General features: G+C 36.7%; 1 protein-coding gene across 1 annotated transcript; it reads left to right on the top strand.

The window, feature by feature from the left end:
• Nucleotides 1-19: 19 nt before the first annotated feature.
• On the top strand, nucleotides 20-9,687 carry TUBGCP5 (tubulin gamma complex associated protein 5; the record flags this gene model as incomplete). Its single annotated transcript, XM_027909914.1, has 12 exons — nucleotides 20-135; nucleotides 780-1,048; nucleotides 1,969-2,167; nucleotides 3,553-3,741; nucleotides 4,323-4,505; nucleotides 4,775-4,859; nucleotides 4,962-5,082; nucleotides 5,761-5,939; nucleotides 6,682-6,807; nucleotides 7,395-7,483; nucleotides 8,407-8,507; nucleotides 9,589-9,687. Coding segments are annotated over 12 exons (1,704 nt in total), but the record flags the coding sequence as incomplete, so codon positions are not given.
• Between the last annotated feature and the right edge of the window lie 4,459 nt (nucleotides 9,688-14,146).

The raw sequence follows: 14,146 nt of genomic DNA, 5'->3' as shown, positions 1-14,146 counted from the left end.
CTTCTTCCTTTAAATTCAGGTATCCCTTTTGTTCTCTCTCTGGGTTGAAACTGTGAGGCCATATTTACAGACAGTGGATGAGTGGATAGTCCATGGTAATTTATTTGATCCTGCAAAGGAATTCATTATTCAGAGGTAGGGATGCTGATACTAAACACACATAATGCTTTAACATTTTTATGTCCTCTTTTGTGCTTTTATAGTTGTGTTTTCAGTGCTGCCAACAGGGCTGATCTCAGCTTTCATTTATGTTTCATTTTAGTTATCTAATTCAGGTTGTTTCCCTTCTGACTTCAAAGACCAAAAAGTGTGTGTCTGACGTAAACAACACAAAAAACCAAAGTGAACTACAAATTGGGTTTCACCTACTCTAGAATTTTTCTGCTTTCCCAGTAGTATTTGCTTCAATTTTGCATTTTAAATAAATCTGCAAGTCACTCATCATTTTGACATTAAGGATGCATTGTACTTTGAATAGTTAACTTCCTGGACAAATTTAATTATGATTATTGTATTTGCTTTGCTTTGGGGGTTTATTTGGTTGTGTAGTTGTTTTATGCCCTGTGACCTGCTTGTTTATCCTTCCGAAGCAATCATCCATTTCAGTGTGTCTAGATAGTTTGCAATATGAATGAGCTAATTTTATATAGCTTTAAAAGTGCTTCATGACTGTTTAAAGAGAAAGGCAAAGCATAGAACAAAGATTATATTTGTCTCTTAGTAGTGAAGTTTCATCTTTTGAAAAGGGAAATACTCAACAGCCTTTTATTTCCTTGCAGAAACAAAAATGTTCCAGTTAATCACAGAGATTTCTGGTATGCCACCTACACATTATATAGTGTGTCAGAAAAGACGGAGAATGAAGAGAAGATGAGTGATAATGCCAGTGCCAGTTCTGGCAGTGATCAGGCCCCTTCAAGCAGACAGCACACCATGGTCTCTTTTCTGAAACCTGTGCTAAAGCAAATTATCATGGCCGGAAAATCCATGCAGCTGTTGAAGAATCTTCAATGCAAAGATGGCTCTCCACAGCAAGCGGCGTCAAGGGGTGAGAGTCAGTTTGTACCCTGTTCTGCCTTAGAGTATCTAACAGTATTGGGTGTATTTTTGATAAGAGTGGCTTTACAATAATATAACACTCCATGCTGAATGTCAGTATCATGGTTGGTAACTTCAGGTCTTATGGAAAACATTCTTCCAATGCAAACAAGTGAAAAGAGCAAAGTGAGTAAAGTTAAGTGTTACATTTTCTTTTTATTGCTTTAATTTTTTTCTTAAACTTCATGTGCTTGCAAAACCATTTTTTTTTGTTATGAAACAAAATGTTCTAACAGTGAAGTTTTTTTAATAAATAATTGTTTTCTATTACTAAGTGGTTCAGTAATTCTGAGATAGCATGTGAATTTTTTTTTTTTGTAAAGCTTACTCATAAGTAGATGAAAGGTATTTGCATATCTAGGATATTTATCTTGTGTGATTGTAAAACATAACACTGTAATCAGTATTGGAGCTTTTTTAGGCTTTTTTTTTTTTTTAAGGAAACAATTTTTTTAATTTTGCTGCTCCTTGATGTGTGAAAGTAAAGATAGGTAAATTATTTTAGACTCGCTCGGTTTATTTCCCCCTTTGATGTGAGAGTATCATCTCTTCTAGTGAATAGTAAAGGGTTGTTTCCAGTGCTCAAAATTAACTGCCTTTGCAACTGAAGTAGGGATTTCTTTAATAGTCTCAGAAATATTTCATATTTCAGACACCAGTTCTGCAATCCATTTGAACATATGCCTGACCTTAGGCATTGGACTAGTCATGTCATTTCAAATGACATGAGTTTTTTTTCTGAATAGTGGCCTAAATTTACAATTTTAAAAGTTAGCTGGTGAATGCTGGACTATGGAGTTCTTCTTTTAGTTCAGACGATGTTTTCTCTTAGAAGAAAGTCTTAACTGAGGAATGTGTTGCCCAATTCAGATGCTGAACGAAAGAGTTTATACACACTGTTCTTGGAATCGGTACAGTCTCGCCTGCGGCACGGGGAAGAGTCTGTTCCTGACACTATTACAGAACAGCAGGCCACAAAGCAGAGCCTGATAAAGATGCAGTCTATAGCAGAAAGACACTTGGAACTGGATGATGTCCATGACCCGCTGCTGGCTATTAATTTTGCCAGGTAAATGAATGATCTTCCTGCTGCATATTTGAGAGCAATGTTCTGCCTGGCGACATTTGGTAGACCATGTTTTCATTGCTGCTGCTTCTGCTGCTGGAAACAAGCAAGTGCAGAATAAAGAGGAGCATCAATAACCAGTGACAGAAGCTAAATAGGCACTCCCCTTGTGCTTGGTTAAATAAAAATGTGCTATTCGCGATTGGTAGCAAAGAACACCGGAGTAGTCTTTATCATAACAGGCTTTTAGCAAATAAGTGGTTTAATAGGGAATGCCATTGTAAAATCTGAACTTTTAAATGAGTTTGATTGGAATTTGTGTACAATGCCCTTGATTTGCACCAGGGATATCCTTAGAAGAATGCAGCTTCAGTTGTGCTGTTTAAATCATTTAACTGTAAAAGCTTTCCAAAATTCATGTTAATTGCATAGAAATTCTTCATTCTTCATAATGAGGGAAGTCCTATAGAGGTTATAAATGTCTTGGAAATTAGCAGGCAAGGCAAACTCTGAAAATCTCATTTATTTTGTGATTACGAATAAGAAAATAGCTTTTTATGTTTTTTCAAAATACTAATTGTCAATATACACGTTTTCATTTCAGTCCTAGGAGGAACATGTTGTAAAGAAATCATAATTAATAGTAGATAAGACTTTATTATTTCCCTTGTTCATTGGGACTATTCTTTTTGTCCAAACTGCTACATTAATTTAATGTCTGACTCTATCAAGGCAAGAGCTGTTATGAGCCAGACTTCCTCTAACAGTGGGTACAACTGACAAGTAGCTTTTTACAAAATATTATAAAAATTTGATTCTTTCTGTGAAAAAACAATTAAACTTACCAAATGTAGACTACAGATAGTCTTTTTCCCATCACATAATATTACAGATAATATACAGGGACACCATAACTAAGATACCTCAAACCAATTCTCCATCTATGGGGTGGATTTGGGTTTTCTTTTGTTTGTTGTTTTGTGGTTGTTGGTCAAATTTTTACTTTCTTTCTTTAATTTTATTTTTCTTTCTTGGGAAGCTCATCTGACTGCTGTATATGCACAGTAGAGTTTTAAAAGTTCTCTAACAATGGGTTTGCTTATTAGGCTGTATAGTGTTTGAACTTGATGTTTTTCAGAATTGTGCCTTAAGCAATTGTGATTATAAAGTGCTCTTTTTTTTGATATTCTTATGCCTGGTGATACACAAACTGTATGATGGATAACTTCATAGGCTTGATATGTAGTCTTGTTATGAATCAGCTTTTAGTACTCCCGCACCATGTATTTCAGAGCAGAGGATCCAGTACTGATCAAAAGTATGGCATTGTTTCATGTATTGTATCAGTAATGAGCCTTCTTCCCTAAGCAGTTTGTTTTATTTTGAAGACTGTATCTGGAACAGAGTGACTTCCATGAGAAGTTTACTGGTGGGGATGTCTCTGTGGATAGATCCTCAGAATCTGTGACCTGCCAGACTTTTGAACTGACACTGAGGTCTTGTCTTTATCCACACATAGACAAGCAATACTTGGAATGCTGTGGGAATCTGATGCAAACTTTAAAGAAGGATTATAGGTAAGAAAGTAGATTTCTTTTTCCTTAACTTTTCTTTTCTTACCAGTGGAATGCCATCACTAAAAGAAGCAGTTTTATCATGTGTTTCTACTCCAATTTGATAACCAAGAATAAAATCATTAAGGAGAAAAGGGGGATCTAACATGAAAGACTCTTGGATGAAAACTTGGTCGAGCTTAAATCAACAGCAAAGCTGTCATTTGTCTTCAGTAGATGTTCAGTGGGGAAATTGTTTCAAGCAGTACTTCTTAATAATGTTGTCATTTGAAGTTCATTTTAGGGAGAGGGAAAGATTTCCAAACTATGCTATTTCTTACAATTACCTAGCTGGTAAGATAGCTGAATATCATCAGCACTCCTGTTGAAGTCAGTGGGGTTTTTCAGGCTTACAGGGAGAAACACATTGGTTATTTGGTTTTATTTGAATGCATGTGAAAGATCTCTGAGGGTTAAACAAAGGATTCATTGTGGACTTCGTTATGTTTCTGTCCAGTACTGAGTTCTTGTAGTGATGAGTTTTGTGTTTTGGGTTCATTTATATGAGGAGACTGAGGAAATGTTTTATGTTTGTTCCTGTTTAGGCTTGTAGAATATTTGCAAGCAATGAGAAACTTTTTCTTACTTGAAGCTGGAGATACCATGTATGACTTCTATACATCTATTTTTGACAAAATTAGAGAAAAGGAAACTTGGCAGAATGTTGCTTTCTTAAATGTTCAGCTACAAGAAGCAGTTGGACAACGCTACCCAGAGGACAGCGCAAGGTAAAATGCAAAACATGCTTTAGTTATATTTCTTCACACTTACCTATATTAATGTAGTTAACCTGCATAGCACAATACTAATTATTGTGTACCCCTTAAAATAATCTGTTTTAATGAACTTTTGAGCTGCTGCCATCTTTTCTGCCCAAGTCCTCCAGATTAAATCAGACAGCTGGTATTTAGCAGTAAGAAATAAAACCTAATAAAACTAACTAACTGCGAATTTAAAACAGACTCTCACGAATGACATCACTTCTTTCCTTGCACAGGTTGTCTATATCATTTGAGAGTGTTGATACAGCAAAGAAGAAACTCCCTGTCCACACCTTAGATGGTCTGACATTGAGTTACAAGGTAGAGAGTTAATATGGCTTTGGTTCTTATTCTAGAACAGATTTGAAATGTTGTATTAAAATTACTTATATTTTCTGTCTCATTATCCTCTCTTCTTCTTAGGTTCCTTGGCCTGTGGATATAGTTATAAGTTTAGAGTGCCAAAAAATTTACAATCAAGTTTTTCTGCTCTTACTGCAAATAAAGTGGGCCAAGTATAGTCTAGATGTTTTACGATTTGACGGTAAGATACTTCTTCAATGAACGATACTCTATAAATACACTTGGTTTGTGTTCTAAGGATATAAATAGTATTCTGCTTTCTGCAGCAAGTAGTATAAACTAGTTAGAATTTTGATTAATTCTATGGAGTATTAATCTGTGTTAGCATTGCAAATTAGATGTATTAAGATGGGTATGCTTTTCACTTCAGCCTCAGGGAGAGCACTATTCAAGCATTCCCTTGGTCTCTTTGATTCAAGTCTACTTAGTTATATTGGAAACTTGTTACTTCATTCTTCAGACCTTGCAGTTGAAAGGTCTGTCTACCACACCCTAATGTTTTGCTTTATATGTAGTCCAAGTTTTTATGCATAATACCTTGCAGACAAGTTAAGAAAACAAGATGAAAAAAAATACTCTATTTGAGATTGAAACAGTAAGTTGTTTTGGGATTATAGAAAGAGATTTCTTAGTATTTTCTTCGCCAGGTTAATGTGTATACTCTTCCTGTCCCACGTAAAGTGGATACAGAGTTTGTACCTTAGAAAAATAAATTAGGAAGTCGGTGGGTTCCTCTATGATTTGAGTAATTATCTTCCCAAAAATATGTGGTGGTTTTCTACTGTTTAAACTTTATGGGTGTGGCTGTGTTTGAGTCTTTTCCCAAAAAGAGTAATACTTTTGCCTTTCTTTTTTTTAGAACTAGTCTCTGCTGCAGAAAACCCACAGGTTAAGGAAGGAACTTTCTTAGAACAAGGAACACGTCCTCTGTTTGGACCACAAACAGAAAGCATAAAACAACAAATACATCGCATGTTCCTCTTAAGAGTGAAACTTATGCATTTTGTTAACAGCCTGCACAACTACATCATGACAAGGGTTTGTCTTGTATCACACTTTCATTTATATTAAGAACTTGTAACTGGAGATGCAGTATTAATTTCCCTTTAAAACATTCTAAAAAAAGTGCAAAATCTGAGTGTAATATTGTTCCTGCGAAATGATTTTGTAGCTTGACATGTTTCAGTTTTAACTTGGCCGTTTTAATTCAGTAATTCTGGAAATGCATTAAGAGTTCTATATGCACACGATTGATCTTTGGGTATTACTAGTTCTTTTTGACTCTTTCTCCCAGTGGTAGATGACTGAAGCACAGTCATGTAGAAAAAAGGTTTCTGTAAGCTCTTTATCTCTTAGGAACTCTTTATGCTGATAAAAGTGTTATTGCAGATATTTTAGTTAAATGGATCCTTCTCAAAAATCTCTAGCACACAGTGTATACATGACTTCTTGAATATAAAGGCAATGCTTGTAGATTCATATCTGCTCTACTATAGTCCTTTTTTTACCTTTAGTAAAATTAGTACGCTCCAGTTCCACCTCTCCAAGGATAATCTCTATGTCCTTGTGTAGTGGCAGTATTCCTATCTATATGAGGAATGTTGTTGTGTAGTGAGAAGAGGTCAAAATGTTTGCTATTGATGGTAATTTGGAGGTTGATCCTAACATTTGAGAGGGAAGAGCAAATGAATCATGCAGTTTCAGGCTCTTGAAAATATATTGGAAGAGAGTCATAATCATGTGTGCAACAATTAATTTAATAACTGGTCATCTTTTTAAGATTCTTCACAGTACAGGCTTGGAGTTTCAGCATCAGGTAGAAGAAGCCAAAGATTTAGATCAATTGATAAAGATTCATTACAGATACCTATCCACAATTCATGATCGCTGCTTACTGAGAGAAAAGGTGGGTAAAAACCTAGCAAATTTGGTATCTTGAGTTTGGTAAGTAGTTCAAGAAAATAGTTCAGTACTAATTAAGCTGTCTATTTTGAAGTTCACACATACTAAGCAATGTACAGGTCCTTTTGAGGAAGTGGTAACTTTGCCAGAGTTAACATGGAGATCGAGTTTCCCGTGGTGGTCTCTCCAGGAAAGAAGATAAAATTAAATCCTTTATATTGGATATTACATGGCTTGTTTGTTCCTAAGAGACAGGAGGTTTTGAACGAGCTGAGACATGGCAGTGTAGGGAGGATTATACTTAGTGGTATGACAGGAAATGGAGGTACATGGATCTGTTATGTGTATCCGTTTTATCCCTTGTACTGTCTATGCATAGTCCACATTGAAGCTGTCAGCTGCAAAATGAATTGGAGAACAAATGCAAAACACATCTTAAATTTGGAAGAATCACATTGTACTTAGGAGATTGTTTTTGCAGATTAGATTAAATGGCATGTGATACCTTTGTATTGCAACATAATACTGAGTATTATTATGCTGAACAATGGATTTCTGACTTACTCCTTGTGTGTGTTTTAATTGTTTTAGGTGAGCTTTGTGAAAGAAGCTATAATGAAGGTGTTGAACTTAGTACTGATGTTTGCAGACCGTTGGCAGGCTGGTTTGGGGGCTTGGAAGTAAGTACACATGCCTACAATTCTACATTGTCTTCATTTTGAGTATGATTTTGAATTTATTTTGAGCGTGATTTTGTGCCCAGAACTGCACACAACAGTCCAGGTGAGGCCACACCAGTGCTGAATACTGTGGGATAATCACTTGCTTTGACTGTCTGGCTGTGTCAGGCACTCAAAAGTTGATGTATGGTCTTGAAGCCAGCTGGTGTGGACTGGCTCACTTCATGTTTTTAAGGACTAATTCTCTTTGGCACAGATGCTACCTAGAATTTGGATCCCACTCTCCTGTGGCATTAGGAAGTTCCTATTTTTGGAGTGCTTTTCTCATTCGGTGTGTCAGAAATGATTTGTGAATGCTGTTAACAAAGACTGAAACTCAGGGCATGTGGTTGTGTGCTCTTGGATGTGGCAGGAGAGTCAGAGCTGGTGTAGTGTCATGTGTATCATCTTGGGAGAGGGGAAAAACACAAGGAGTGACTGTTGTGAACTGTCTTCTCCCCTGAGTGGTGAGTGCTAGCTGACAGAGTCCAAAGTGGAATTCAAGAGATGGCTGATAGTAAAGCAGTGTGGGTTTACCCCAAGTCGCTCTGAAGCAATAGGAACCAGGAAAGGCTGTCTTGATATACAAACGTATGTAGTAATGGTAGTTGTCAGTTGGAGCCATACAGTTCCTCCAAATCACTGCAGAGATTTCTAAGACGATGAGGAAATTATTACTGCCATTGTGATAGTGCTCACATGCTCCTGTCAAAATTTTCTCTGTTTTCCAGAAGTAGCATACTCAGGCGTAACTGAAATATTGTAAGTTCAAGCCAGAACTCTATGTAAAGAGTACTTTTGTCATTTACTGTGAAATTTCGGTCATATTTTGAAGATAACGTAGTGGCTGGTCTGTTAAGCATTCTTGCATAACTGTTTTGTAGGATGGAATCCATAGAGAAGATGGAATCTGATTTTAAAAACTGTCACATGTTTCTTGTAACTGTTCTCAACAAAGCTGTCTGTCGAGGCTCTTTTCCTCACCGTAAGTACATGAAGCTTTTTACATACCTGCACTTAAAAACGGTTGCTAAGAATGCGTTTATGTTTTAATCTGTATTAATGTTTGTCAGTACATCTTAAATGTCATTTTGTGAGTTATTGACAGAGGGACATGAAGGCTTACTTCTTACTAAGTTAAAGTCATTATTTTTCTAGAGTATTTGTGCCAAGCTTTTTCATGACAGCTTTCTTCAGCTTATCTGCCTTCTTGATGAGGGGAAGCTGATGTAGCCAAGCAAGTGAAAAACAGTTTTCTAAACTAATGAAACTAAGTTCTGGGGTCATAGAGGAGCATTCTTTTTCGTTGTTATTGAATGACAGCTTTTATATATCTTGAGCAGATAAAATTTTAGTATTTATGGGGCCTCAGCTGCAACTGCTCTGAGCTGTTGGCTCTGCCCATCTGTTGGAAATTACTTCCTTGGTAGTAGAAACAGCAGAAGATGATGTGATTGTGTTTCTACTTACAACCTGGTATTAGCTTAAATTGTTAATCAGTGCCAGTTTGAGCTATGGAGGGGACTGCTCAATAAGGGTTTGTTGGTATGTAGATGTCTGTTGTAACAGGTTTCTAACCGCATCTGCAGATGATGTAGGAAACATGCCTTCATGGTGGACTTGGCAGTGTTAGGCTAATGGTTGAACTTCATGATTTTAAAGGTCTTTTTCAACCAAAATGAGTCTATGATTCTAAAACAGGTAATATCTGACACCACTGCTACTCAGTCTACAAGAGCCATCTGTGAGAACGGCTTGCTGTGTATAACTCCCCACAGCCTTTTTTTGTTCTTGTGTACAACAGTATTTCAAACAAAGGAGCTAATTTCTTTCTGGCTTTTACCACATGAAATAACTAATGGATAACTGATGGTGAATGTGGTGAAATATTGTCTAAACTGTCAGAGACTCATAAGATGTGTTACCATCTTAAGTCCTGAAGTATTACAACTTAAAAAATAATCTGGTATCTTCCTTTTAAGCAAAGTGTATTGAATATTGCACGAAGCATTTGCAGACTGCTGCGAATGCAAATATTAACTGCTTTTTTATTGTTTGTTTCACAGTGGAATCTTTAGCTTTGTCACTGATGGCTGGCATGGAACAAAGTTAATACCTGAGTCTGCTGAATTAATGAAGAACTGAAAGCAGCCTTTATGTTGAAATTCCCATGTTAAAAAACTGTAAGCATTTTGCACTCCAGTTTAAAATGTGTATAGCTAAATGATACTGATGATTTGGAGCTGTGTAAAATATTTTAAAATGTAAATAATGTACAGGTAAGTGTATTGGTGGTGGCAGTGTTTGTATATGCTCCAACATCAAAAAACATGTACAGTGTAAAATTCATTCCATGTAAATAGTCTTACTTGAAAATACATTACATATATTTCATGCTGAAAAAAAGGATTTATTTTTTCTTTAATTATGAGTAATTTATAATTTACTTTTTCCATTAATTTTTCAGCTATGAATAGCTGTGAACTATTTTTCAGCTGTGAACAGGGTAGTGTGGAGTGGTGTGACTCAAATCTTTGTGTTCAGAAAGTTGGCTGAGTTAATTTTTGGCCTTTTTTTTTCCTTTTTAAAAAGGCTAGGAAGCATGCATCTTATTTGCTTAGTGGTTCTTAAGAACTCTGTAAGAAAATTGTTACAATAAGCTGATGTAAAAAGTACAAGATTCGTTTATCAAAATGGATTATAGCAGAACATAAAATACCAGAGTTTTTTACATTAAATGTTCAAATGCTTACTAATGTGAGTGGTAACTTTCGTCAGTTTGAGTAGGATCAAAATGATGGTGTGTAATATATTAATTTTAAGTACTGAATTGTTGAGACGTTTCAAAGGTGGTCAGATATGACTTGACCTTCATCCTCCTTCTAAGCCTTTTGCAAACAAAGTTTACACCTAATAGCTAATCTCTTGTAAAGTAGTAGATTGTGATACAGAATGGTACATTTCTAGACAAGTAAATGTGAAACTTGTTCTGCACAAGACAACTTGCCCTGTCTCCTCCCTATTAAGGCTTCGTTTTAATTCTGGCATCAGTACACCTGCATTAAAAAAGATAAAATCAATCCTAACTATTTACTTATTGATTTATTTGAATAAAGAGAAGATTTAATAATAAGAATTTTACTGTTGTGTGTGTTTCTAATGAAATGCAGCCAGAAACTTAAGATTTGAGGGCTTTATCTGCAAGGTAAGTGAAGTATGTTACTACCAATGTGAGACCGTGGCTCATTGTAAAACTATTTTTTCGGCTGTAAGCTAATAATTACTTTAGATGAAAGTGAATATTTGGGTTCTTGTTTGAACAGAAGATCTTAGAAGGATCTTCCAAATTATAGCCATGAAGTGTTTTTAGGAAAAAAATTAATTTTTAAAAGAAATTTAACACTGAGAAACCTTCTGCTGCCCTGCAACGTGTTCTTTTTTGTTTGACTGAGTGGAGGTTTTGCTTTAGAGAATGTTATGCTTGTATTGTCCTTCACTATCACAAGACACACTTTTCCAAGTGAATTTGTTTTGTGGTCGGTCGACGCCTATTAAAAGTAATTTGTACTTTCAGTTTGCCATGACTGGTTCTTGTTTGAGATTCCATATTATTTATTGCTAGCAGAGACAGTATGTCCTTTATAACTGTTTCTTGCTCACTGAGAGTAATTGCTAAGAGTTTTAAAAGGTGTACTTGTACTTGGAAGTTCAGTACTTCGATGCACTGATTCATTGTGCTTAGAGTATTTGTATGTCATGTACTCTCTGCTCGTAAACAGTCTAACATGGTTGCTTTATTTCTCCTTTCTGTACAGTTGTTACCTTCAGTGAAATTCCTGCTTTTCATAGCCTTACCTTGGATAATATTAGCTAGATATGGGAGAAAAAAAAATCCTTCAATCCTTCATGTTGTTGAAACAATAATTCCTAGTAAATCTCTTTTCAGATTTTACCTATTTTATGTGAAAGACCCTGTGCAGGTGAAAGATTTTGCTGTTTCACCCAATTTCCTGCTTGGGAATTAACCTCGAATTCTGCAGAGAGACTTCTGTGCCCTTTGTAGACAAGTGATGTCTGCATGCTATTTATTCAGGCAACTTCCAATATTTGCACATCTGTCATCAAAAAAGCACAATGGAAAATCTGGCTCTGGCAATGTTTACTGATTCTAGTCAGGGACATCCTGCACGTTTAACATTTGGGTGTCAGTAGTATTTGACTGACAAATCCCCATGAATGAGTCGATCTCGTGGCATTCGTTTTTCTTTAGAACCGTACAAAAACAAGTCCTGTTTTTTAGTGTGCATGTCCTTTAATGCCACCAGGACCTTTTGACCTTTTCATCAGTCCCCTGGCAGTAGTTAAAATGGCTGTTTACCTGTTGGAAAGACATAAGGGTTTTTTGTGAGATTGGGGGTATTTTAGCTATTTATTTACTCAGATTTCCTTGTAGCATTTTCTGATTTCTTTACAGAGCAGTTTTGTTGCTTGTATTCTGACCTACATCCATTCTTTCTGGACAATTTTTGACCTGGTTTTCAAATTCCTGTTTTCATCAGTTATTTCTGAATTGATTTGAATCTTACCTTTTGGACACTTTTCCTCTTTGTTTGAGGAGACACAGCATTTGAGTATGCTTTACTTGCATGTCTGGAATTTCAAGTAAGTAATTTCAGAGATTTTAGGAAAGGTTTAATCTATTGCATGTGTGTATAGATTTAAAGGAGTTCTGTCATCATCTATTGTTTTGTAAGTTGTCAGGTCTAGTTAAAGGAAAGCATAAAAAATACCAAGCAAAGCAGGGAACTTTCTAAGCTTCTAAGGGGATATAAAATTCTTGGAAAAGAACACACTGCATATGGGATGCTGTCACAGTTTCATCTGTTCTTCATTTCTACCTTTATTTGTTCTGTTTACCTTCTGAATGCAGTCTTAAAGTTGCTGCATAGAAGCCCCTATCTATCTGACTTGCTACTTTTCTTCCTTCCTTTTTTTTTTTTTTTCCTGTGGGCTTCTGTAATCTCTAGGTCATGTTTTAGCACAGATGTAGTAAATTCTCCAATGCTTTCTTTGCTGTTTAGTTTTAATAACCCCTAATTAACCACTAGGTTCTTGAGGACCTTTGCTTCTGTCAAGCTCTTGATATCAAAAAATTTAGCAACCAGTTGTTGATTGCATGGTTTCTGTGGTAGCACAGATTAAAGATAGCAACACTAAATTACAGGCTGGTTAAAAATATAAAAAAATCCCTCTGATGTGCTTTTCTTACTAACCTTACTAACTAATCTTACTAGCCATAAAGATTTGCAAATCCTTCAGCTTTCCTCCTGTATTCTTTTGCACACTTACAGAAGATCCTTTCCTCACTGATGCAGTTGGTGTTTACTGGAGGGTGTAGTGGCTTCTTGCTGCACTATGCATTTATTGCTGGAAAGGCTGCACAGGGTCACAGATCTGGGGGCCTAGAGAGCCACTGAAGTTACCAGGGAGAGAGGGGCAAGGCTGGGGTGAAGAGTGAGGGGGCTGAATTGCCTAACATACATGTCCTAATTCCTGTACTGATGTCCTACATGAGCAAAATTAGTGTTATTTACAGTAGAACCATGAATGATTGAATGCATGTTAGGGTCTGTCAGGGAGTTGGTGGGTGGATTCTGGTTTGGTTTGGCAGCACAATGTGCAGCAGGCTTGGAAAGCAGAGTGGGGGACATGAGCCCATTGTACACATAGAGAGTTAAATTCCACAGACTTAGTAACCCAACTCTTGTCTAGTGTTTCAGGGAGCTGGAAAGCAGAAGTAGGAGACCCTGCTTACTCAGATCCACTTCAGATGGTGTCATTCAGCACTAGGAGGGAAATGGGAGCCAGACAGCTGCGCACTGCACGTGTCATGTGCTAATTGATATTTATCAATGTGCAGCACGCCTGCTGTTGGCAGCTGTGCTCTTGGCAGCACATGTGCTCTGAGGGGTAGGAATCTGGCTGGAGTTTTCCTGGAGTTAGAGGTAGGTATGGGTGACCAGATCATTGCTTTTGTGTAAGGCCTGGTGAAGTGGGGGGCTCCTGGTAGGAGTTCTGTGTTTAGGTAGCTGGCCAAGCTTCCTGCTGCGTGCAGGTTCTCACTTTCTGAGCTGGCTGCTCATTGAGACCTGTTTGCTGCTTTTTTGGTCTCTTCTGCCTAAGCTCTCCCAAGTGCTGTGCACTCTCCTGAGAGCTGAAACAATGGGTTTGCTATATGTAATGTGGAAACATGTAATGTTTTTGTAGCCTTGCCATACTTTAAACCTTTTTGCTATGTGTAAGGTGAAGTCCATGCTGCCTTCTTGGGTGAAAAATCTTGTCCGGTTCTTTACAGCACAGACAGGTGGTTGCCAGAGGTTGGATTTAATTTTTAAACTGGCTTATAGATAATTACCTGTTTTCTTTCCTTGTAGTTTTGCATGGTGTCCTATTCTTGGGGTCATTGCAACCATTGCCTGCCATTAGTTTGTAAATAAATATCTTTCTGTGTGTCAGGTCATGGCAGTTTCCTGTGTTATTTTACCTCCTTTCTGAGGATGAAAAATCTGTGAACAGCAGGTAAAAAAAAAAAAAAAAATCTACATGTGCTGTTAAATACCAAAA

Source organism: Empidonax traillii, unplaced genomic scaffold, assembly GCF_003031625.1.
Source record: "Empidonax traillii isolate 1590-97213 ecotype Southwest subspecies unplaced genomic scaffold, ASM303162v1 scaffold2517:size22734, whole genome shotgun sequence".
Lineage (NCBI taxonomy): Eukaryota > Metazoa > Chordata > Aves > Passeriformes > Tyrannidae > Empidonax > Empidonax traillii.
This window is presented reverse-complemented; position numbering and strand designations above follow the sequence as displayed.